The sequence below is a fragment of the Idiotropiscis lumnitzeri genome, chromosome 14 (assembly GCF_059441095.1).
Source record: "Idiotropiscis lumnitzeri isolate Australia: NSW breed Sydney's pygmy pipehorse chromosome 14, RoL_Ilum_1.0, whole genome shotgun sequence".
NCBI lineage: Eukaryota > Metazoa > Chordata > Actinopteri > Syngnathiformes > Syngnathidae > Idiotropiscis > Idiotropiscis lumnitzeri.
Window position 1 is genome coordinate 13,748,678 of NC_142404.1, and position 27,487 is coordinate 13,776,164.

General features: G+C 39.9%; 1 protein-coding gene across 4 annotated transcripts in view; it reads right to left on the minus strand.

Moving 5' to 3' along the window:
• Window positions 1–27,487, minus strand: part of epha3 (eph receptor A3) — a 78,769-nt gene that overhangs the window by 30,852 nt on the left and 20,430 nt on the right. For all 4 annotated transcript variants that reach the window (XM_088314253.1, XM_088314251.1, XM_088314254.1 and 1 more), the window contains 2 exons: window positions 6,994–7,149; window positions 4,822–5,181 (listed from right to left, as the gene is read on the minus strand). In XM_088314253.1, the coding sequence (XP_088170379.1) occupies window positions 4,822–5,181; window positions 6,994–7,149 (516 nt within the window). The remainder of the gene's footprint in view (window positions 1–4,821; window positions 5,182–6,993; window positions 7,150–27,487) is intronic.

The following is a 27,487-nucleotide window of genomic DNA, read 5'->3' on the forward strand; positions in this document are numbered from 1 at the left end:
GTCACACCAGGTCAATAATTTGTATAAAAACCGGCCTGTGGTGCCATTAATAAGTCTTTTAAGTAGCACTTGTCATACGTAAGGACCACTGGCCAGGAAGTGCCCTATAACTCATATATACTTAATGCGCTCAAAGTCATTACTAAAAGTAAATTAAAGCCTCGTAAAAAACAGAAATAATAATTAAAAAGTGCCTGCCTCTCTAATTACCCCTGTAATTATCAAACCATAATATGGAAAAGAATGTTCAATTTGATTTCCTCAAATTACACACTTCACTAGACCTTAGACTAAACTCTCCCAAAGCTCTCAAATCCAAAATTTCTCCATCTGATTTTTTGGGATTGAAAAAAAAAAAATCACAATGTGATAGGTTTTACTGTTCCAATCAAGCACCACATGTATTTCTCTCTCGCGTGGATATGAAAATACGCTAAATAATTTTTTTTTTCTTTCTCTCGGGTTTGTTCTGTTTTAATTAGCAAAATTGTTGCCGTGATAAAAGGCACTGTTGATATACCTTTATGTGCATTCACAGTACAAAATCGTTCTGTACATTTAGTAAAAAACGGATTTTTCTCTACATAGAAAACTGCAGCTTATATGCCAGTGTGGCTTGTAGATCATGTTTTATATTATTTAATTTTATTTTTCATTTTTTTTTCATTTTATTTATTTTTTATTTATTTATTTATTCATTTATTTATTGCAGCTTTTACACGTGTGCGCTTTATAGCCCGCAAAATATGGTAATCCTATGAGCCAACAAATTGGAATTGCCTCTCATCCTCACACTTTAGCACTAAATGGAAGGAATTTTCATTTAAAGACAAAACTCTTCCCCTTTTTCAGAGTGGTTTACTTCTACATATGCCTGCCTGCATTCTATGTTCAGATTAAATGGGTGAAAATGGCTAGGGGCAACTATATTTATGGCCAGGAAAGTATGTGCCAGCATTTCCCCCCCTCTATCAGACTCAGGAGCAGTTCAGAAGGTCACTATTGGCGTAAACTGCTTTAAATGTAGATCACAGACTCAGTCGGCATCACGATGACCATGAGTTGAAGGGCAAATAGATGAGAGGAGGAAATCTATCTGACAACACTGGCCGGACACACTGCTACTACCCAGGGAAACACTTAATCCATCTTTTAACTGCTTTGGCATCTCTATGTGTGAGTAGATCAGGTGGGGCTGGCGCACCGACATACTTAATCCTTGTAAACTCCCAGGGCCAACCGAGAGTGTACAGCTGCAGGCGGAGATATTCTTCAGACTGAGACATGCGCGTACAGAAAGTCAGGTGGAGTGCATCGTGTCTTTCAGCTTCAAAGCGTGTGTCTCTGCCTGCATCTTTGTGTAGTGATCAACAACGTACAACGCGCCGTCTTTTCGGACCGGCACTCAGACAAAGAGAGTTGTGAGTATTCGGCGCGCACGTTGCCCTGAGACACTTCAAGTCAAACATATACCCATAAAAAAATAATAAATAGATAAATAATAATAATAATATAATAATATAGTAATAATATAGTAATAATATAGTAATAATATAATAATAACTGTGCTCAACCACACAGTTGAAAATGTGTTGTTGCAAATTCCAGCGGCCTGCTCCTCTTCAGTCAAGTCACCCATACATAAACAAACAATGTGCCACTAATCCATGCCCTGTCATTTAAATTAGGTCTGGCTCTTCACGTCTATAATATAACCCAGCTGTGAGCATGCAATGTAATTATAGCAAACATTTATAATAAGTGCTTTGTAACTTTACGAGTTCACACGATCCGACTGCTGCCACGCCATTGAATAAACCGCAATCATCGCATGTGTTTGCCTCATGCGGGTTGCCAAAAAGGTTGACTCCTCCAACAATGTGTTGTGAGAGAGTAGACAATTAAATGATTACTCAAAAATTTTCCCGAAAAACATGCATGTTTAGTTAAGACTCTGAATTGTTTATTTGTGCCACAAACATTCCCATGGATATATTCTAAAATTGTGGGTTGAGCATTGAAAAAAAAAAGAAATTTCCTGTCAGCGAAATCAAATTGACCAAATGTCCCAATAATTTGTCCGGCTATCGCGCGTAGGAAAAATATTCAGAGCAGTCACTCTCTCGTATCGGTAAACAGCCTTTCGACGCGACGAGAATGATTCATAAATAAGACACAATAGCTTTGACAGATAAAATGAATGATAAAAAATCTTGACGGCTATCAGCAAAATAAAGTGGAAAACAAATCTCAAGCCACCACATCAAAACAAGGACTTCGGATTCTCCCGAGAGCTGCCGTAGATCTTTTCGTTTGATGTCTTTTAAAGCGCAATGGCAGTTTAAGGAGCCCATTGTTATTCTCACGCCGCCTGTAAAACGGGTGACATTTTCATTTCTGAGATGTCAGCCTCCAGTCGTTGAACATGATTACGCTGTAGCCAGGGCTTGACTTGGAAAGATCAAGTATTTATGATTAGCGTGAGTATATTTGAACATGAACATTAAATTGAAGGCTAACGCGTTTTAAAAAAAAAAAAAAAGGGGAGGGTTATACTATCTTGCGGGAGGAGTGATGATTATATGTTTAGGTGTTTTTCCTTGCGCCTCTGCCACAAGTTATTCCTTTAAATGTCATCCAGGTCATGCCGTATCCAGAAGGGTTGAGTCGAGACAGCGTTCAGTCCTCACGCTATTTAGATAGCGTGCAGTTTGTTAAGGCTCCTTTGTGTCTCGTGACTCCTTGCTGTCTCCCTCCTCTGTCCTGCTGCTTGTGACCCAGATATCTATCCTAGTGTGTCATCACAAAGTACAAGGAGGAAAAAAAAAAATTGCTGGAGGACCATGTCAAGGGATACACTTTTTGGCACCTGTGATATTTATAAAGAGGCACACCACGCAGCTGTAAATATGCAATACGGTATTTGTTTGGACAGGACATCCTTGAACCATGCTTGGTCTCGAAATTGAATCAATGAGAAAAAAATAGTAATACCAACAATATATATATAATTAAAAAAAAAAAAATCCACAGGCGTCGTTCAATATCTGCAATAACAACACAGACAACAAAAAAAAAAAAAGCAAATAATATCTTGCAAAAGAAATTAAATTGGGCCTGTCATGTCTAAACAATATCATCTCCGCAGCAGTTGCAGCCACAAATGCAAATATTAAACGCAGCAGGTCGGTTATTGCTATTCATTCTTTGCGAACATAATCTTACCAAAATAACTCCAACGCATTCTAACCAACGAGTGATGATGCCTTGAAACAAGACAGTACCAGGAGAAAGCTTCCGAACGGGCAAAAAAAAAAAAAAGTGTTCCATTCTTTAACATGGTCACTTGGATACAGATGGCCTTCACACAATTTTAAAAGACTTATACACAATAAATCGGTCCACCCGTTCATTGTTTGTCTTGTATCCTGCAAATACAGAATTGTTGGTGAAATGCGTCTGAATATTTCTAACCATTGAGCAACTGTCGTTTCAATTGAGGACTTCCCGTGTGCATCACTGGCAGGGTTGCACCCATTTCCTCCCAAAACATTCAAAAGACACGTCCTCATAAGACCGGCTGCTTTCACGTGACGGATAGACCACGCAAACGGTGCACCACCTGCAACAACGACGTTGATTGTACATGTGAGGGTCTTAGCTGAGTTAAACAGTCACATCCCTGACTGATGGTTTTGGCGAGATGTAAATGAAATACAGACGTTTGATTGTGTTAAAAAAAATGTTTATACTTCCAATGAGTTAGTCAAAACAATTGTTTTGGCGAAACGCAGCTCCTCTTGACCCAACCTTTCATTCCAGACGAGCCTTCGGGAATAATTGCCGGGGTGTGAAGCCTGTGAACACTTTGACAGATGCTGGCTTCCTCGTTGTTTGAATTTTTGGTTAAGTTTCTTTTCTGTGAGAGGATTACTCATTTCTTTGATTTATTTTCTTTAGGATTGTCATTTTGGTGTTCACGGTGGATCACGTTCTTCATTGCTTTTATTATCGAACCCTTTGATTGTTAGCATGGGTGACTTTTTGTTGTTTGAAATACAAAAGAATATAGCAGCATAGGCAAACTACGGCCCGAGGGCCACATGTGGCCCGTTAAATGTTTTAATCAGGCCCGCCGAACTTGAGAAAAATTAAATAAATAAACCTTGTTCGTTTTATTTTCTCCTGTAATTCTGATGTGTCCCCACTAGGAGGCGCATTCTAAGACCGATATTTTATGGTAATGCTTTTGTTCATTTTCATTTAAAATTAAAGCATATATTTTGTCTATATACTCTATGTATTTTTTTTTCTCCGATGATGTGAGGTTACAAAAACACTCCATCCATGTGCTGCCGGTCCGGCCCCTCTGTCAAATTTTAGAACCCATTGTGGCCCGCCGATCAAAAAGTTTGCCCACCCCTGGTATATAGGTTAATATACTAGTTAAGACAGTGGTCCCCAACCAGCGGGTCGTGGACTGGTTCTGGGGTACAATATGCTAATTGTCTCGGTCACATTATGCTAACATTAAACAACAAAGCTAGCAAAATGAGTAACGATAGCACGGACATCATATAAAAGAAATAAATTGTTTACGTTGAAACACCCTGACGTGAAGTTGGCATAAGTTACATAAGTTACTACTTTCGGGTTTCGAAAAACAATAATGTGGTTTTAAAACAAGAAGTCTTTCTAATGTGTTTGAAGACGGCAGAGAAACACAACTGGCATGCTTGTGAAATGCACCCCAGCGCACATTGCTGCTGTGGAGACAGAATATTTGCCCGGTATTATCTACCATCTGTTGTAACATCTCACCGGCTTGATTGGTGGTGATGGTGACAGCGGCATACTGCCTCATCTGGGGCGCCAGCGACGAGACTCCATTCTGTGCCTCGATCTCGAACGTGTAGTTGGTGTGAGCTAGCAGGTCGCCGACGGTCACCGTGGTGTTTTGGAGGCCCGTGGCTCTCGGAAGAAATCGGACGTTGCTCCGGCAGGGCTCACATCGCGGGTTGCCGCCATTGCTTCCATTTGCCGCGCCGGCCCGGCATCGCTTGCAGAGGACAGTAAAGGTGAGGTCCCTGCGGCCGCCCGTGTCCTCCGGCCAGCTCCAGTCGAGGATAACGGAGGTCTCGTTGATGGAGGAGATAACGTTACGAGGAGCTGAGGGTGGGCCTGGTGGTCAGAGAAGCGGAAGTGAGGTGGAGGGAAGAAGACCGGGAGGTCATTTCAGATTTATAGGATGAGAAAAGGAAGCAAAAGGAGAAGGAAAGTGCATGAAGTCATGAGATGATGAGAAAAAAAGGGGAGCAGCACAAAGAAAATGACATTTAACGGCAATTGGCAAATCCACTCACCGCCATTTTATGAGTGCGATGTAAGCCAATACATCAGCTCAGCAGTTTTGAATTCTACTTTTACAAGGCCTGGATTTTTACAGTTTGTGTTGGCAACAACAAAAAAGGTCATCATCTGTAATCGTTATTCCTGGTGTATAAGTAGACGGTGGTTTGTCGAGCCGTATTTTATACAAAACGGTTACTATGACTGATATTTTGCAATTATTGCATTTCAACTTTCCACTCTAATTATTTCATTCACGTTTAGGATCGCTAAGAACAGCAATGTGGTGTACGTGGGAGGTTTCAGGTCATAGGCAACATTTGCTTTCTCTTTTTGGTGTTGACGTTTTTAAAAGGCCAACTCCAGAGATGCTCAACCACACCTCTTGTAATAATTCATCTTTTTTAGATGCTTCTCCCAAAAAAAAAAAAAAATGAAGAAAATTTGGCCAGCTGACCAGATAGTGTTTAGGTAATAACAGCCTGTCATGACAGTTCCTCTAATTAGAATTCGGTCCATAACTGAAGGCGTCCCATTTGTACGTTCGACTGTTCTCCTGCAATTGGTGAAACATGATAAATGACTTTTCTCTCTTAGTCCTTTGGTAATAAATTAATACGTAATCAGACATCAGGGAATGGGCTGATTGATAGTTTCATGGGGAACGGCTTTTGGAAAGCTTGTAAGATGAATCTGCAATCAATTTGCATCAGAGGAGGACAAACAGAATCATGTCGGCAGGAGAAAGGCAGAACCAGACGAATAAACATTTGTAACGTGAATGATCCATGAATTGATTATCTCTGCCTTAGAAGTTTCATTGATGTGGTTTCCTGTCACCCGCTTTTAATCAGTAAACTTGGATTTTCTTTTTTTTTTTCATGAGAAGTCAATATTTTCCAAGGATGGTCTCAATAGAATTGGAGTGAATTCACACATGGACAACATAAATCAAACTAAATTCCTCATCTAATGTGAACACGATAAGTGTATTTTAGTAAAAGCAGATCAGAAGATGTGAAGCCAATCTCTATCCTGCAAATTGGGCAGCGATTTGAGGAGAACATATGTTTAGACACCGATATCTTGATACATGTAATACAATTATAATAACATTGTAATAACAGCACCATTATCTTGCTACACGTAATACAATTATAATAACATTGTAATAACAGCACCATTATCTTGATACATGTAATACAAGTATAATAACATTGTAATAACGGCACCGATATCTTGATACATGTAATACAATTATAATAACATTTTAATTACAGCCTTAACTGCTTTTCTTAAGTCAACAACTCCGGATAGTTTTCTCAAATGCTTTTGTTGTCCCAAATTAAACCACATTACATTCGTTGTACAATTTGATGTAGACAGATACTGCATTATAACTCAGAGGGAGAAACATCTGGAATCATTTAGAGCATCATGGAACACTAAAGTGCATTGACAGTCAAACTAATGGGGGATTATTAACTCCTCAAGGCACGGTGACGATGTGTTTTATTGCTAACTGAAAAATCCTCCCACCCTGATCATACTTTTTCTCCAGTGAGACATCGGGAGTCACCAGATGATAACGAGATAATCACAACCCGCGTCCCATCAGAATCATGCGCGAACAAGTCGACTCACGTGTACAGGCCATGGAGGCTGGGTCTCCCTCAGCACGGAAGTAGTTTTTCTCACATCCGCATTGCAACGACCCTTCGTGGTGAGCATAACTATGAGGCGGACACTTGGAACACTCCACGTTTCCCAGTGTGGATTTGTAAAAGCCAGCCCGGCACACTGGGGAGGAGACAAAGAGACAGAGAGATTAGTGTCATGCAGAAGGAGAACATCAGCAGCAATTTAAGAGATGTACTCGCCACGGCACCTGAAGTGGAAGAAATGGAACTTGGGTGGTCTCGAGAACACACACACATGCAAATAGGATCATGCCTATTAACGCGCAATGTAAAACATCCATGAATGTCGCAATAACCTTCGAAGAACTAATTTGCTGAATTGCTTTGATTAATTCCCGCCTTGCATTTTAGAAAACACAGCACATTATCTACTCACTCCAGGTCATCACAAATGCTGTGAAGTTCCACTGTCTGCTCTTGTCTTTGTCCAGGTGATGATATGATTAAAATACATATAAATAACAAATGGAGTTAAAAGTGAATTCAAGCTGCAAATTCGGGTGCGGCCTAATCTCAATGATATCAAATGCAAGAAGAAGAAAACAAAAATGTAAGACTGAATACTACAGCAGCCACAGGAAAGGTTGCAGAATATGTCGACTCAGCAGAACAAAAGCCGGTGACACCGCCCCGTACCACTACTACCTTATCCATCACTGACACTGGCACACCAAGGTCCCAATGCTGCAGTAAATACACCGCTACATCCAATCTGGTCTGTGTGCGTGTGTGAGTTGGTCTGCGTGTGGAATACGGGTTTAAATGACCAAATATGATCCTACTACTACAATGACGACCACAATTCTCGCTGACACACCCCGAAAACAGACCCTCCTCGTACCCTCCAGGATGATATGCAAGGAAATTAGCCTTGACAGCCAAACCCCACACCAACAATTGACACAAAAAGATTCAACAGGGTAATCGCTGGGTCAGCAATAACCTGCAAGGAATACAAAGCACAAAGGCATCACGGTGCCAAACTGACCCTTTATCTAATCCTGTTATCTATAAATTGACCTTTGACAGAGAACCTACGCAGCAAACGTTTAACCTCTTGATACCAGGAGAAGATTATTTTATTACGTTCATCGGGCAGTTGAACACTTGGCCGTGGTCCAATTGGATCAGTCGCCATTACTGGACATCCAAACGTGTAGTATAATGCTATCAGTGGGGATTAGAACTACACGGTCGTGTGCATACACTGTCCTCAACCACAAGGCACCAAAACCACGATATAAGTGTTCCTTTACTGAGCCAACAAACACAAATATTGTAATAATGATTATTTCGTGTCAATTTCTAAATCAATTGATTTACTCAGTGTGAAATCTGGGCCTGTTTAAATAAATACATACCGTATTTTGTCGGACTATAAGGAGCACTTAAAATCCTTTAATTTTCTCAAAAATTGACCGTGAGCTTTATAACCGAGTGTGCCGTATAAATGGATGTCGAATGTAGGTGGAATAAAGTTTGACTTATTTTCTGTTCTGCTTTGTTGTGCAGTAATACGCCTTATAATACAGTGCTCCTTATAGTCCGAAAAATACGGTAGTTGTTATAATCACAGGAAACCATGACTGGTTCTGTTCTAAGAATGGCAGTAGGGTGTCACAAAAGTTTATCGTACATTCCGTCGTTCAGTATATTGGTAGAATTGTAATTACCGTATTTTCCGGACAATAAGCCACTACTTTTTTCCTACATTTTGAACCATGCAGCTAATACAATGGTGCGGCTTTTCTATGTATTTTTCGTTCACCTGTAGGGGTGTTCTATAGTTCCAAAAATATGCTAAATAAATTTGGATTTTTTTCCCCCCTTGGGTCATATATATATATTTATTTATTTATTTATTTTATTTATTTTTTTTTTTCAGAAAAGAGCTGCTGTGTCTTATATACAGGTGCACTTTATAGTCCGGAAATTACGTTAATCATTCTGGACAAACGAAGCGAAACTGCACCGCTTTATATATCCCAACATAATTATAAATGACAATTCGTAATTTGTATTATAAGAGAGAAATTGTGTTCCGGACACATTAAATACAGAGAAAGTCATTATGTGACTACATATTTTGGTGAATCCTGTGAAATTGTGATTTAGTCCAAAAGAAACGTCAAACCTGCACATCCAAAATACATCCTCGAAAAAGTATACTTGAGAGAGTACCATGAGAACTATATAGCACAGTGACACTCTCGTAACATTTTTTAGTGTGAGAATTAATATTCTCGCGTACACTTATGAAGTTTTCATATGACAGTGGTGATTTGCTGACTTTTCTTAACCACGACTGGAGAAATATTTTCCTAACAGCTGGAATCGGATAATAAAAGTCCTGTTTTTTAGTGGGTCTGCCAGGAAAGAAAGTGCTGCGAGTGTGTGGGTGTGTGTTCTGCAACAGAGCGATGGCAAAATCAGATTCCTCTCAAAGGAACTTAGCCCTCATTGTGGATAGAACCAACATGTGTTCCACAGTCACCAGCAGTGTGTGCAGGCGTGTGAGCGGAGAATATGATAGCATATGTGCAGGTAGACAAGCTGACAAAAAAGCTGACCACTTGAATGGTCACAAAGCCAAAAGATTGCTGAATTAAATCTGGACCCAAATGTGGCAAACACAGAACATTTACTGTAAAAGTCTTCTTCGTACGAAATACTCCATCCAACAACAGATGAGTCATCAAATCAATACCAGCATGTTTTCACGGTGAAACCAAAAGGGGTATATATCACAGTACCTAGCCGCTCCCGACAAAATGTCGCCTGAAACACAATCCCATCATTCACGTGTGAGATGCCTCACAGACACACACAAGCAAACGCGTACGACGGCATCTGCCATGTGATATGTCGGTTGTATGAATAACTAAAGGTGCAATTTGCTCAAATCAATAGCCGAGGTCATGCGGGTCAGCCTCATCAATAATTAACAAGGCCTTTGGATGGTAGTCTGTTGTACGGTCAAGTAAAACAATCTTATTTGAAATATCAATCGTTAATTCCTATTTTCTATTATATATATATATATATATATATATATATATATATATATATATATATATATATATATAAGTTTTTTCATTTCATTTTTATTTATTTATTTATTTATTATTAATTTATTTTCAATGCCAAATAAGACAAACATTGGAGTCCTGTCAAGTGAGAACAGCAGTGGGGCAATGCGACAACTCAGCGATTTATTTGGACACCACCTTCGGCTCATTTGTCATTTTGTCTACAAAAAGAAACAAAAGTCATCCTGATTTTTTCTTTTTTTTTTTTAGTTTGCATTCATCAAGTACGTCAATTCATATTTCTCATTCATCTACCGTTATGAAAGCATGATATTTTGGTGAGCACATTTCCCAGAAAACATCATGTCACTGCATGGAAATAAGAAAAAGCACGGTCGTAGGTTGACTGTTTTTTATGCAGCTCGCGTGGGACGATTCCCGCTCCATAAAATTGGATGTGAGTGTGTATTCTGCGTCTATTTCTATATGCCCTGTGATTGACTAGCGCCTAATCCAGGGTGTAGTCTGACTGGCCCATCGTCAACTCGGGTAGGATCCAGTTTTGCTACGTGAGCATATGTAGCATAAATCGGGATGGATGAGGCATATTGGATTTTTTTCAACAGGAAAAGGAATTTTTGTCACATTGGAGTATAATTTTACCATTTAATTGTTTCACACTATGTGGTGTGTGCGTGCATGGGTGTTTTTGTGTTTGTGTTTTCAGTTGATGAAACACAATGTTATTCAATTTTACAAAAGCATGTGAAATTATGTTCATAAAAATAATATTGCATTGTGATGATTGGAACTATAGCAAAAAATACACAGAAATTAAACAACCAAAGTTGCCACAATTTGGATGCATTTTTGCAGAAACACAAATATCGGGTGGCACAAAAAGTGGATATGGCGAGCACGGTTCAAAATTTAAGCTTCAAATCTCAGCTCTAAACTTCCTCTGCGACGCTCACAGTTTCCTGCTTCGTTCCAAAAACATGTATTCTCAGGTATTAAATCTTCTTAACTGTGTGCGCTTGTGTCGAGCAACTGTTGTTTGAAGGACAATAAAGTGGGTCAAAACAGAGCGAGCAAGTCCTATAAACCACACACAGAGAGGCATGGATCAACTCCCCGCTGTATCCATCAAGGACGCAATAACCGTTTCATACGCAGTTCACACTCCGGAGATTAACCGGGTCAGTGAGGAAATCCAGGACGACCGGCACACGGGAGCAAGTCAACGCTTGTAAACCCACACGCGTTGTGTATCACAGTTGGTCCATGTGTGAATTGTGTTGGGTGACACACACCCTCTAATGCCCACACACTTGCCCGTACACCCCCACACACACACCCACATTCCACGTCGCATTCCCTGGAAACGAACATTGAAAGACATTTGAATTCATTCATTCTTTTACACAACTATTGTGCGGCTTTGAATGCCGATAATTGTCCTTGTGCACTAAACTCACACACTAGCTGACGAGTTTGCACTAAAATTCACAAGGGTCACGATACCGTCCTATAGCAACGATATCACAATTTCCGGTCAAATATGAGATTTCAACTTCCTTCTGTGAGAACTACAGAATTTACTGGCTTGTAAAAGTGGAACAAAGAAGCTTGAAAATAATCGACAAGATTGAAGTTAAAGGCTACATTACAGATATGTGATTTGATGTGGTGAGTAAAAAAAAACCAAGTAAAATAACTAAAAATAAAATTTAAAAAAAACATTTAAAAAATAATTTAAATCAAAATTAAAATGCTTTAATTTTTTTTTTTTTTACATTTATATATAAAAAAAACTAACTCTAATATAGAAAATGTTCTTCGTGTTGGTCTTCGGCAATTCATTTTTCCCCACAAACCGATCGGTTGATTCCCAAACTATAAACAACTCTGCCTGGAACTGAATTCCTCATTTGACGTCTAGGGCTACGATTTTTAGCATTAACGCCTCCCCAGTCATTATCATACTTCAGATAAAAAGCCGTCCAGCTGGCTGCTGACATTGAGTCCCAGAGAGGGAGAAGCTCCTCTGCCTACACAACTTTGGAAAATTCCAACGGGGAATACCGCATTCACTTGTGGAGCACCTGAGGGCGAGTGAAGGACACTCACACACGCACACACACACACATATGCACAAAGACACACCGACAGACGTCTACACGCACGATACACACTCCTCAGTAAGGGGCCAATGCCATATGCCGGAGATCCCCCTCGACTCGCCTTACTTCAGACAGCACGACAATTCCCCACGCTGGTACTCGGCACAAACCAGACTTAAGAACGGATGTCAGGTCCAATGAAGGAAACTAAGCTGTTAGTCACCAAAGTCATACGCTTGAGAAGTGAGTAACAGATAAAAATGTTCTCCAAGTTCGTATGTTATGTGTATAAAGATCATTATTTGTTACTTATTTTTGTATATACTTAATTAATCTTTCGAACGTCGGTTTCATGACAACTTATAACCTCTACTTTTTTAATTCCAATTGCTGCCATTTAATAGAAAACACAAAAGAAGAGAGCTTCACGATTTACTGTGCTTGATCTGTTCTTGTCTTTAATGTTGCCTGAATGGTTTTTATGTTTTTAAAAGCCACAGGACTACAGGTTTAATATTTCACCATCTGGTTTGCATCTGTTATTGGGAAATAAAAACAAACCAAAACAAAAAAGAAGCCAGTCCGTCCAGATTAATTTCATCCAGGTTTCCTTTCCCGCCATTTGATGTTGTTTGTTTCCTCAACATATGCAGTCAATGCCGTGTTGTGCGCAGGAGAGGACATATTGTGGATCTCCAGACTAAATAAATGGTTATTTATTTGATTAGCTCTAATCTGTCTTTGTGTCTTTAGTTTTGAGTGGCACATAATATAGAAAAAAAAAATAAAAAAAAAAAAATAAAAAATTATCCACAGCTCCATGTCGATTTTGTGGTCGTCCCACTTTTGTGCCTGTTGTTCCAAGTTAGAAGGAATTCCATTATGGTGCATTTCGAATGTTCAATTTTCACTCACGTTTTACCTACATGAAATAAAGCTCTTGTTTTTATAAACTTGCCAAAAAAAAAATGCATTCAACAACAATTCATTAATTGTCTGCGGTGCATTTGCAGTCACAAAATCGCTGTACACTGATAGGACTTCTAATGACACGAGAGTTATGGACACAGAGCAGCCATCCAATACGTGATGGGCTCGCACGTAATTTGTTAATGTATCCTTTTCACACTTCCAAACCGATGGCTGGGTGTCCATCAAATACATGTGCGTGTGTGTCTGTGTGTGTCCACTTGGAATGCACGGAGGCAGGTGTGTCAGCTGGTTGAGGCAGAGCAACGCTAAATCACTCGTCAACTGACGCACCTCACCACAGGGTGCACCGCCATGTGTTGGTGCGCACAGACAGCGAGAGAGAGACCCAGGGGCGGCGGTTACTGGGTCAGGGAGAGAGGGATAAACCTTTCTATAAATCAGCATCTTGTGATCCGAGTGGGTCTTACGCACGCGTGTGTGCGTCAGTGCGTGTGTGTGTGTGTGTGCGTGTGTGTGAGAGAGACAAAAACACAGACAGTGACTAACACATTGCCCTTGAATGTTTTTTTTTCTGTACATGTGGACTCAGTCTTTACAATGGCATGGCTAATGTATTTATTATCCCTTGTGACACCCGATCAATTCAAATTTATCAATGCCAAATTTATTCCTCCATTCCATCCCAATAGTTGGTAGCACATCAAATTAAAAAATATAAATGTATTATTGATGACAAAAAAAAAAGTGGCAGGTTATCTTATGCTGGTCAATACATTATAAATCTTTGATTTTTTTGTTTAGTTAAAATATGTAATTAAATATTTTTATATAAATTTTTTGTAGTGACTCATCAGGTTTTAATAATTCTTATTAATAATAATAATAATAATAATAATAATTATTATTATTATTAAATCATAATAAATAATAAATAAACAATAAATAATAGGTTATATGTTATGTTAAATTCAGAAACAGGTGGATTTTTTTTCCTGACACGTTTTTGCTATAAATTCTAACACATGGTAAAATATGTATGCACAACATATTAAAGGTCAAACTTAAAAAATATATAATAAATTAAACATCTCAAAAACCCGATGCACCACAAATATAGTAAAAACGTGTTAGATATCACCGTTAAAAATATATCCATGAAGCGATCTCTGATTCAAATCTGATTCAAAGCATGCACGGCGCTATAGGCCCTTTCAACCCCCTCAGCAATGTATTTATTTATTTGAGGTAAAAAAAAAAATTCAAAAAATATTAGAAAGTTCACAAGCAATCATTCTTGTTCCAATACAAGTCCTGTTCCCGTGTTTGCGCGACAGCTGTATAACTCCTCTGATATTAAATTGTGTTGACGGCAGTTTTCTTGCGCTCTATCACACTGCGATAGTCGGCGCAAAATATTAACGATACGATTCACTCATACCATGTACGAGTGACAGATCAGAGCAGGTGAGCGACATCTCGGCACAATCCGAGCACACATCAAAATTCTCCCCTTACCCCAGCTCCTGTGACTCCTCATCACCTGTACCTTTCGTTCCGCTTCATGCAGCATATTTCATCCAAGCAGACATCATCATCTTCGCACACGCGCACACACACCAAAGTGGGTGAAAATCAGAAAGTCTTTGTTATTTGGGTGTTTTATAGAACAGAACAAATTTGAGTTTCACGCCGACTTGGAGTTGTTTTTGCGCGTACGCCCTAAAAAATGCACACCTGCCCCCCCCCCCCCCGAGTAAATCAAAGACACGTGCACACGAGCCACAATCTCGCCCATGCTGACGGACGCAAGAATGGTCGGCATTTGCGAGGGTCTTCTCCAAACACTATCCATGGACTAAACTTGGAAGGCGCACAAACACAAATCACACTGTCAAAGAATCCTGCGGTGATTCATAAGCGCTCAGTGAAACAACTCTCCAGGGTCCAATTAAGATCCAAAGATTTTTCCACCATGATGGACACTCCCGAACAGAATATACAGATGAAAGAAAGCGAGGGATAAAATATTGCTGGTGCTTTTCGTTTGTGGCCCCCCGGTGCTGGCATGCGTTTCCTCCAGGTGCTCTTGTTTCCTCTCATAAAGCAAACAAATTAGGAGAAAACCGTTACTTCAAATTCCTTGTAGGTGTGACTTTGAGTGTGAATGGATTGTCTACGTGTACATGACAGCCATGTGATATACCGGAGAGCCGTCCGGAGGTGCCCCCGCCTCGTGTGCAATGTCATTTGAGATTGCAGCCTCCCGAAAGGGTCATTTGACCGGACGGACGGATGGAGTGCAACATTCAGGGTGCATACGCTTTGGATATCAGGTCACCATATGGCCCCGCCTTTTTTGCCGTTGCACGTTGAACTTTTCAACCGAGCTTTCAATTGACGCGATCAAAGTATCGTGATGGATGGTCCTCATTAACAGCTACTTGATAAAAAAAAAATTGGGAAGTGAGCGCTCTGCTTGGCTTAATTCGCTGCAGTTTGCTCATTTATTATTATTATTTTTTTTTAACCCTATAGTGGCAGCTGGCCGTGTCCTAAAAGCTCTCTTCTTTCTTGTCTTTTTAAACAACATCGCCCTGTGTACATAATGCTGAGTGTGGCTGCCGACAGGAGGAAAAAGTAAATTCCTTTAACCGCCACGAAAAGGCGACTGGGCAAATTTTCCGTGCAAACGTGGCCGCTCGCGCGAACGCCATCGACCTCAAAACTTTGCATCACATCCCCCGCATACTTTCACTCCAAGGCAAAACCCGTTTGTACTAACCTTAGCTCATCACATTCATGAATTACATTTGCACACTTTTATCTTTGTAAGTCCGTGTCGGACGGGGTGTGTCGCAGCGTGCGGTTTGCGGCAGCGGGATTGAGACGCTCCCGAGAAGAGCACGATCAGCAGAAAGCTTCGCCCTCGGTACAGCACCCTGCAGCGTAACCGGTAGCGTGTCGATAGAGCCCCAAAGTGAATTTGTTGGAATGCCTCAAGAGCTGCTGGAAGTATTATTTGACACTAGTAGCGCTATGATGGAAGCAGAACGTTGGCGATACACTGCTTGGTTCGAAACCATAATCATACACAACTTCGGCATGCATGGACACAAGCCCAAACCACTTCTCTGCAAAAAAAAAAAAAAAAAAAAAAACCAAGGCTGACTCATATTATGAAGCCGGTTTGGGCTTTTTAATTGAAATCAGACAGTGGCCAGTCTGTCAGACACAGTTTCGTCAGCCGAGTTAGTGAGATGTAACTCAACACAGTGTAAAACCTGCAATGAAATGCATTCATGTGTTTAAGCATCTCATGATAGTTTAAATGCTGCTTCAGAGCCGGAAGAAGGAAAGTTGTCGGTAAAATCATCAGATCGCTCAAGTGCTTTATGGAGGAAGGATTATCTGCCTATATATTTTTTTTATTTAATCAAAATGAGTTTATTGTATGTTGTATCACTTTTTAACTCATTTACAACCATTGACGGCTAAAGACGTCAAAGATCCATTTTTTTTTTTTTTTTTTTTTTACTCGGCTGGTAGTGAATGAGTTAAGTCCGTTTCATCATCATAACCTTTAATATAATTTCTTTCTTTTGTCTAAAAAAATGGAACAAATTCATTGGGTCGGAGAAATATGGTTCCTTACCTAATAAAGGACTTCTAATAAAAAGCATGGCAAGGAAAAAACGGGCAGAACGTGAACATCAATCATTTGATTTGCAAAAACGTTAGAATGTCGAATGAAAATAATTTCAACTCCTTTAACTGCCATTCACGGCTAAAGACGTCAAAGATCCATTTTTTTTTTTTACTCGGCTGGTCGTGAATGAGTTTTAAATATTATGCAGCTTTAGGTCACGTGGCTTTGCGAAAAAAATACCATTCAATTAGCGTAAAAGTGCAATTTTTAACTGCCTAGCTGGCTCAACGGTCGTTCTTTCTGTATTGAACACACACATAAACATAAACACAAAAGTTTCCTCCTGAATTCAGGGCTTGTGACAGGTTGAAAAGCGCGAGTGATGGATGGGCAGGGCTTAATCACCTTTAATCAGCTTCTTCCTCAAATGATGACGTACAGCCGCTTTTTTTTGCACGCGCGGAATGCGCAAAGAGCGAGGAAAGGAAAGAGCGTGGGTCCGAGAAAGAAAAGCTTCAATGCCTTTTGTGGAGTTCATAAGTAGAGGCAGATGCCGTCTGTCCTGCTTTCTGCTTTCATCCGTTTTGTTGGTGTAGCTGATAGACTTATACAAAGCATTGTGTTCCTTTTTTCTTTGGTTCACACAGCCGCATTCTCATGTTTCTTTATCAATGACCCAAAAGGGAAAAAGGAGTAGAGCTCTAATTAAGTTTAGTAAGCGGAAGATTTTTTTTTTTTTTGGGTTGGGGGTCTCTTGTTGTGTAACTTCACTTTCAACATGACATGGAAACCTCTCAGTCTGCAATGTGGGAAAAATGTTGAGTAAACCATGCCAAATGTGCATTAAAAGCAATTCAAACCAGCAAAATTACGTTTATTATTTTTAATGCCAAGTAAAAGGATTATAACAACAACCGACTCATCTTGGTCTGCCCTCACTGTCCCGTCACGCGTTTCGGTGACACCAAGCCGAAGGGCAGCGCTGTCAGGGTGGCCAAAGACTGACGTGTGGGGGGGGGCCTGTCAGGGCGGCTGAGCCCCAAGACAATACGGTTACAGTGGGGATGAAGACCGCATGAATGACCAGAGGAAATCATGGGGCTAGCAGGAATGTCCCCCCGCTGGGCGCACACATGGTATTTCGCTTTGCGGAAGGGTGATAACCTCCACCCAGAACAGTCTGTCATTAAAAACAAATCTGGCAAAGAGTTCTGATTGCAGACAAATGCATCATGTTGGCAAACAAAGGAGATGCTCCAGTTTATGATCTCTAGCCACAATTCCAATGTGGTCAAAACTCTCCATGGTAGGATTTTAAAGCTCCACCCGGTAAGGAGTGTGACATCAAACCATCTTGGCACAATGAAGCCCCTACGCTGAAATTAAAAACAACAGAGACGTCCAAGTATTTGTCTTCTCTTTCCAAGAGGAAGATGAGGCATATTCATAAACGCTATATCAGGTGTGGGCAAACTACGGCCCGGGGGCCACATGCGGCCCGTTAAACGTTTTAATCCGGCCCGCAAAACTTAAAAAATAAATTGATAAATAAACCTTGCTAATGTTTTATTTTCTAAGTACTCTTGTTATGCTTTTGTTCACTTTCATTGAAAATAATGTATTTTTTTTTCTCCGATGAGGTGAGCTAATTAAAACACTCCATCCATATGCTCCTGGTCCGGCCCCTCTGTCAAATTTTAGATCCCATTGTGGCCCGCCAATCCAAAAGTTTGCCCACCCCTGCCCTATATGAATTCGATGGATATTTTTAAAAATGCCCAACTCTAAAACTAGACAATGACTCTGAATATCCACGTTATTTTCACCTGCAAAAAAAAAAAAAGATCATCTCAAGCTGCTCAAACACACAGTAGCTACCCCCCCCCCAGTGCACTCGAGTACCACTCTAAACTCCTCGCCGCCTCCGTTTCGGGCCACAAAGGGAGGCAAAAGGCACGTGACAGCCTCATGAAGATTATCCAATCGTGTGAGTTACAAACGCCATCCTGGCTTCCGCGACTGTTTCATGCAGATTAAAGCACACCTTTACGGCAGAGAGGCTGATGTAATAAGAAACTCAGCGCTAGGCTAAACGTGAGATCAAAGTAAAATGCTCGTGGCTGTTGCTCACTCCGATTTTTTTTTTTTCTTTTAGTAAAGCCACAATGACACTTAGCGCCCTGAGAGTAAAAGCAACCACAATGTAATTTCCTGTCAGCGCTTCTGATTTATATCACTTTGCATTTCCCCGCTGACGAACAGATTGCGGTGATTGACGTGCGGTGCTGGATAAGGCTCAGATAGGGATGAACTACATGTCCTGCTTGTTGTTTGAAAGTTGTTTTTTGTTTAATGTAGATAATATTTAATTGGTCCTGCATCACTTTGAGATCAAATAGATATTGGTTTCAGCTCAATTGTGTCTTTCTTATCCTTTTGTGTGTCATTAATCAATATTTAGCGTAAGATATGCAATATAAAAAAAAAATAAAAAATAAAATGTATATATTTATGTAAAGCAAAAGTGGGTCAACACACCTCAAAACATTTTCAATGGATCAATACTGGTTTGAAGGACTGCAGTGGGAGACAGTTAACAATATTTCCTGTGTGAAACCACAGAATTCCACTTTTCCAAGTTGACAGTGTATTTTAGAAACCGCCACAAGAAACATTTCAAGCCAAACCGTGATTTTTTTTTTCCCCCCATCAAATTTAACCCGATCATTTTTTGGTGAAAAATAATATATTGGCAATTTGCACGACTTGTGGAATATGTCTCGTCGTCATTTCAAATTAACATAACACAAATGGCCTTAGAACAATTGCTTTTAGTGGTTGACCACATCGACCGCTTTTGCAAACTATATAAAATAATAAAATGAAAAAAATGTGGATAATTTTTGTTTATTTTCAGAAGTTCAAATCATTCCGTAATTGAGAAGACAGATTTCGTTTCCTTCATTCCTAATTACCAGTAAGCATGACTCGTCTTAATTTCCCCCATGATCTTAATTACCGAACAGACGAGCCGTGATATGTCCAGAAACATATAAAACCAGATTCCAATGTTAAGCAGATGTTAAAAATCGAGTGCAATTAATCGAAAGTGATGTGGCGGGCTGCATGCAACTTCACAGACCTCATCATTCCCATGCGCTGCAAGCGGCTGCCGTTCCTTCTTTGTTTTGTTTTTTTTTCCCCTCACTATTTTCTTAGGCTCATAAATGCTAAAGCTAAATTAACGAGGGCACAGACATGGAGAGGAATGAAGACACGGAGGCGGTGATTGATGAGATGATTATACAGTGGCACATGTCGCTTCACTGAACTTTTGGCAAAGTTTTTTTTTTAGCACAAACAAATGTTTAGGCATATAGAACAAAAAAAAAAAAAAATCGCACCAATAAATCGCATTCATGACTCGGGGAGAATGTAACAAACAAATGCATATCCTCTAAAGTGACCTACACGCAAAAAGTATTAGCTTGACTCACACTAAAGTGCGCTGAAGCCGATTCTTTCCCCCACCTGGGGACAATTTCACAGAAAAAAAAAACTAACTTAAAAGCATGTTAGTAATTAACACTGAACCCCAGGAATTTAACAGGCCAATAGCACAATCCTCTAATGTTGTATTTTCCGAGAAAAAAAATAAATAAATAAAAGTTTACAGAGTCCAAGTTCTGTTGGCCCGAGGGAACAAATTGCAAACGGCTCCTTCCGAAACGGAGTCAGAAAGGATCGGACGCACTCCAAGCTAGAGGCACACCTGATAATCAAAAAACGTGTAGACCAGTTAGTAGGTCGGCATCGTAATTAACACCTTATTCTGCCGATAATTGGATGCAGTGCAATTTACGAGGCACCGAGCGGCCGCGGATCCCTTCATCTCGCATGCGCCTCGTCTATCAACCTCGAAATCACTTGTGTGTGTGTGTGTGCGTGCACGTGTCACCACGCACGGCATTAGCATGGTAAGTACATGCAGATGGCAGTCTTAGTAACCTTCCAGGATCCATTTGCATGTAAATCAATGGATTAATTGTCCAAAGCTCGTTAGAGTTGGGATCTCATCAATAACACACATCAGTTACATCATCGACCTGGAACGCATCGCGATCATCAGCGTTTTACGAATTGCCTTTAAAATGCTTTCATCCAAAACTGAAATTGACTGGCAACCGACAAAGCTTCAACAGCACAAGTGATAAAATGCCAATTCTCAGTGTTGACTAGAAACGGAGGGGGAAAAAATTAAAAGTGTTTTTTTAACATGAGTGAGGAACATGTGTTATTTGATTTATGAATCAAAGATGGTCTTCGCACTTGGGGATCACCTCCCTGTGCCGAAATCGGACTTTTAACGGAAAAAAAGCCTAGCCGAGTGGAAGGAATGGGAAAACTGGTGGCGTGTGTCACGCTACCTTCGCCATGACAAATACCTGCTGCCATGTATCTGAACAGGCGCAGATGAGGGGAAATGAATTGGAGGTGGGAAGTCTGTGGAGGATGAGTAAAGTCATTTTGTTGGACACTGCTGTCTGCCTCGATTTTTTATTTTTTTTTGCTTTCTTCTCCAGACTTTACAAGTGTGTGTGTGTGTGTGTGTGTGTGGGGCAGAGAAAATATGTGCATGAGTGTGTGTAATTTCTATGAAAGGTCAGTGCTCATCTGCACTGTGTCCCGGAACCTTTAAAGGTTAGATCTTTTGTCCTGCTTTAAGTAACGCATTAATATCCCGACAGGAAGAGCAATTTAGAAGAATACGAAATGTTTGTAGCTCGAATCGCACATTTTTGTGAATAGCGACCTAATTGTGAAACCAAAGGGATATAAATACGAACGAAAATAAGTCCAAAATGTATAACTGTATTTCATTGTTTTCAAAGTGATTTATATTTTTTTGAAAATGTCTAAACTTTGTCTCTAGTGCAACGGTTTTTAAGTAATTGTTATTCTTGTTGTTGAGTTTGACCAAAAAAAGCTTGCGCTATTTGGATATTTCTATTTGTTGTTGTTTATAGCTGTGATATTTCTGAAAAAAAAAATCCACCTGAATTTAACCCTTAATTCATAAATATTATTAAATACATATGTAAGTAGTATTATTGTTAAGAAAACCGTACGTGCTTAAAAAAAAAAAAAACAAGGGCAGATTCGGAATTTGTGAAAAATATCAAACTATAAAACTGAACTTGTGTCTTTTATTTTATTTTTTATTTTATCTTTGATTTAAAGAAAAAAAATTGTAAAAATAACCATCTATGACCAATGTAATTAGATTACTTGTGTCATTTGAAAAACTGTGAGGAAAAGAATCCAAACCGAAAAATAAAACTAAAATTAAAAAATAAATAAATAAAAAAAATCAAGAAATTAGTGTATGTTCCATAAAACCACCAAACATCGGCAGTTTTTGCAGCACACACACACACATCTAAGTGAGCTTTGAATTATTAATGATAGCGTACACACATTCACTAATCTTGCAGTCCTTATTTTATTTGCTTGAGTAATGAGGAATTCAAACATGATCGTGGACGCTCGAGACTGCGGTGGTCAAAGGGGAGGTTAAAGGCCAAGCCAGAGATGAGGGACGACGCACACCCAAACATCCACACAGCTGCAGGCCTTTAAGGTCGTCCGTGTTCCAGCCGCCATGCTTGGCTGCACTGAGCATGCTCAGTTGTGTTTGGCATTCAGAGTGCAGGGCAGTTAAAGGCCTGGTCGCTGAGGCCTGACCGCTTTTAATCAGCGCACGCAAACTCACATGCACTTATATGCATACAGTGCACTATGTCGCTTGCACGCAAACGACCCACTACCATAGCTGTGCACGCAAACACACACACACACACTAGAGGGCACGTCATTCCATCTGACACCATTTCTATGTCAAGCGCTACGGCTGAGGGTAAATGTCACCGTTCTGCTTCTGCGTGGACAGAGAAGTGTGGACTGTGCAATAAATGAGCGTGCAGGGAGCTTTTCGTTTATCTCTATCAACTGCGCGAGCATGAAAACTGAGCATATGGATCATTTAGACACTTGTCGGCTGGAGTGGAAATTCTCTGTGTGCACAAAGAGTAACTCGGCCGCCAACACAAAGGTTAAATTCCGGACCCCTTGTTAATGAAAATCCCCAAAAAAGAAATGTCTTTTAAATACAGAGGCACGTTTTTAGAACACACTTAGAACAATCAAACAAAGGCGGGAACAAAAATTATTGTACAAATTGAATAAAAAAAAAAAAAGGAGAGCACCGGCCTCTATAGTATAGTTTGGTGCCTGCATTGGTAGCTTTGCCTTGTTTTGTTTTTTTAAATAATTTTTTTACCACCATTACAAATCAACTGTTTGAATAAATACATATTACATGAAAACATAAAAAAGGAAGGCAAAAATTGCATTTAAACACACATTGTGAGTGGGACGAGCGGGCTTCGTACATGCTAGCGTTACTCATTTCACGAGCATGTGTCTTTAATATTAGCATAATGCGGCAGGTAATTAACATCTTGACATGCGTGAACTAATTTTATTTTATTTTTTTCATTTGTGCGGCCTGTTCCAAAGTAGCCCGCGGACCAGTAGCAGGCCGCAACCTGGGGGTTGGGGACCTCAGATCTAAGAGATTTAGTTAGCATCAGGTTTCCGAATCCCCCTTTGCTCTTTTGTGACATTGCGAGCCCCCAGGATCCACTTGGGTCACTTGCGACTCAGCGATGCCAAACGAGACAGCTTAACTCCTCTCGCTGACAAAATATCTCCGATACACAGTATAACGAGAACTAATGGTGACTCATCTCCAGAGTGTCCGTTTTGAGTCTTGAAGTTTTTCTGAACAAGTTGCACAATTTCAAAAAACACATTTGAATTCTGTTTCACGCCAGTTAAAAGCGGCATGGTGTAGCTTTGTTTTCAATCAATAAGCAACAAATATCACAAATTGGAAGGGCAACGTGCGCAACACCCTGACTTGTTACAGCTCCGAATACCACACAACCACAGGATGAGTGGGTGTGTGTGTGTGTGTGTGTGTGTGTGGGCGCTGAAAATGCCTTTGTTCAATGGTCAGCACATCGTCTTCTTGTCCTCACCACCACTACTTTACTAATGACTTGTATGCAGTATATTGACAGATGTGTCTCTTCCACTTAAATTGTGCATTTATTTTCGCTCTCTCTCTCTCTCTCTCTCTCTCTTCTCTCTCTCTCTCTCTCTCTCTCTCTCTCTCTTTCCCTGGCTCGATCACACACAAAAGTGGCGGAGCATTTTGCTTCTAGCTGTATATTCCCCATTGTCTTTTCAGAAATGAAAAAAAAATAAAAACTTAACATGAAATAGAACAAATTATACTATCCAGTTTAGTCATGACAGCGCCAAAGCGCTATCTTTTTTGACGATCGTAAGCTTCAGAGAGACAATATAGCAAGCTGAGAGTTGAATTTCAGCGAGTGAGATTTCTGATATTGTGCAGGCTCATTTTTGGGTCATTCTTCAATCTTTTGAATGTTACGTCAATCTGAGGACTGATCATCAAAAAAAAAAAAAAAAAATTAAGATCAGCGTCTTGAAAGATCAAAACGATCGTTTTAGACGTTAATTGAAGACGGCGCTGTCACAAAAGAACAGCACAAGTAAGTAAGACAGAATGGTCAAAATGTCATATTGATGTTAAATTGAGCTCTGTTATGTCTTGTGAGAAGAAATTCTTCACAGACCATAAAATTAGGGACACATGCTCCATCCCTCCTGGGAGCAAATCAAAGCCGAGTGTCATCTTAATGAAAGCAAGCTTTTTCATGAACGTCTCGTATGGGACAGAATGTTCATTATAATAATTTTTGACATTTTGCATGTGTCGTAATAATGTTATACATGGCAAAATTATTTTATTGCTTTGATTCAGAACTGCTTTAATAAATCTTTTTGATCATTCATTCCGGATTATGTGATTATCCTCATTAACTACCAGCTGAGTAAAAAACAAAACAAAAAAAAAAACAAAAAAATAACTTTGACGTCTTTAGCCGTCAATGGTAGTGAATGAGTTAAGGTTGACCAACAAGCCAATTGCGGGGCACAATTAACCATACACACTCACATTCACCAATTTAGAGTATTCAACAAACTCAACATGTCAAATTTTGCAAAACAAAAAGCCAGCCAGACTAAACACTCTTCTCGTCGTCCCACCATCGGTGAATGAAAGCCTTCCACACGGGCCAGACAAGTGACGTGCTGTGACAGAGTGATAGTGAGACGAATGTGTTACAAAATGTCACATTTTATAAGAAATCTATTGAAACTGCTTGTGTGATTCGTCTAGCAGAAAATTTTTAGTCTGGAAAGATGAGTAGCGCCGTTGTCATTCCTTGTCTTTAATACGGGGGGGAAAAAAAAAAGAGAACGAGTCGGAGCTGAGCAATAGCAATTATTTCCAGTGAAAACAGATGTTGCGTCGCCGCCATTGGAGAGTTTGTGGAAATTCTTGTCACGCTTGCACGTCTGTGACAAAGCAGCGCACTGAGATTAGACGGCTGCTGCTAGACAGACATTTATGTGGCTGGAAGCTTCCTTCTCCAAATTGCAGCTGTACAGTGACATGATGCTCCTGACAACTCCTCCAAATGTTGCCATATATGCCTACACGAGCTGTTTAGAAAAGTGAGACACTTGACAGATGCGGCGCCCAGATGAGACTGAGGGACAGGCACGCTTCACACATGATGGCTTTTTAGTAATACGCCTTTTTTTTCTGTACTCTCGCCACTGCGTAGGATGGAGACACCTGCGATTGAATGAGACGTAGCGCACGAATGATATTTATGAAATAAGATATCTGGGTGTGAGTAGCAATTTTTACACGCTTGAAATAAGCAGCATAATATTGGTTTTATTTATTTGTTTTAATTATAATTTATTTATTTCCCCATTTCATTTTTAATATCGTTATATGTCGTATTTTAGTCCTTGGGGGTTTTGTTCGAACGTGTTGCCTGTATGTGTATTTTTCCGAGTACACCGGTTAATTTACTGGGCATGAGTTTCATTACATGAGTTTCCAAACATCCAGAGTGTCAGTAAACGCAGCATTTCCCCACAATATCCATCCTGCTGTCACTGTAAGGCCACCCACACGTACGAGTGTACACACACACAAGACGCGCACTTAAATCCATGTGAGGGAACGTTCCACACCCATCACTTGCGTATGTGGTTTGCATGCAAACATACATACGTCCAAAAATCTTCTCTTTCCTGGGGAACGATACAAAAACGCACGCATGGAGTCCTTATGCGCACATGCTCACACAAAGACTGACCACTGGGAAGTGGCGCTGTCAACTCGCCAGGCCTCTTCAACAAATAAACACCCTATCTCTCGCTCCTTTCAATGAATGTGTGTGTGTGAGTGTGAGTGTGTGCGTACTTGTGTCCATTTGTTTGTTTGTGTGTGTTACGTTGAATTCCTGAGCCTGTGGTTACCAACAGCTTTGAAGTCCCCAACGTTACTCGGGCCCCAGGGTGACAGGCTTACCCAGCTTGCCGTGGAAGGTCCATAAAGAAGAGCGCAACAGGGAACGATGCCATAAACGAACAACTGCCAAGCCCCCCCCCCTCATTTGCCCCCGTCAATGCTAAATACAGTTCATCAGGATGTTTGAATCACAATTTTTTTTTTTTTTAGCGGAACACATTCCCAACCCACCTGTAATAGGGGAAAATCCACACGATAGATAATTCATATATTTATTTATTTATTTTTTGATTTTATCACATCACAAATGCTTTAGCGCATGAAATCTTATCAAAACGCACGTAAACTTTTCGAGACAGTATTTCTTAGCGCCAGTTCTCATTTGAAATGCCCCATAAAACTGACACTTAAAACAAACGAGAACCAAACATAGGATCATATATCTCAAAAGACCAAACTAATCTAACCAAAGATTTTTGGGCAATTTTAATATGCAATATAATGAGAATTGCCAGCGATAGGCTAACAGAAATTAGCATAGTCGTTGTCGTCATTATGTAACTCAAACAATTGAACATACAAGAGAGATTACAAAATGACTCACAGGCACATCTTTTCTCTGTTCCATGGGAAAAGCAACTATCTGCTCGGAAAAAAAGTTTTGCTCAATTTTATTTCATTAATTGGTTGCTCGAAATAAACATTATCTGGATTTTTTCGATCGACTTAAAAACTTTTATTTTGTGCACGCACTTGATGAAATAAAAACAATTGCAAATCAACAAAACATTTTTTTTTCTTTTTTTTTCAATACTTTTTTTTGGGGTGCAAATGATGAACCGAGAAATAGCAGAAAGCTCGACAATATGAAGTATTATTTTTGTTGAATTTACAAAATTTTATTTTGTAGATTGGTTGCATGCAATAAAGTCATTTGGATCCAGATATGTTTTTAAAGTAGATGTTTATTCTACTTTAAGCTTTTTTTTTTAACTATTTTGATAGTCCACTTTAAAAAATGAATCTGGATCCAGATGATTTTTTTTGTGCAACCACTTGAAGCAATAAAACTGATTAAATTCAACACCATGTTTTTCTGTGGGTGCGTGTGTATTATTATTATTTATTTATTTTTTTACTTTCTGGCCCTCTCTCTTGCTACTACCTAAAAACACGCAGGCACACACACCCACACACACACACACACACACAGAGGGATC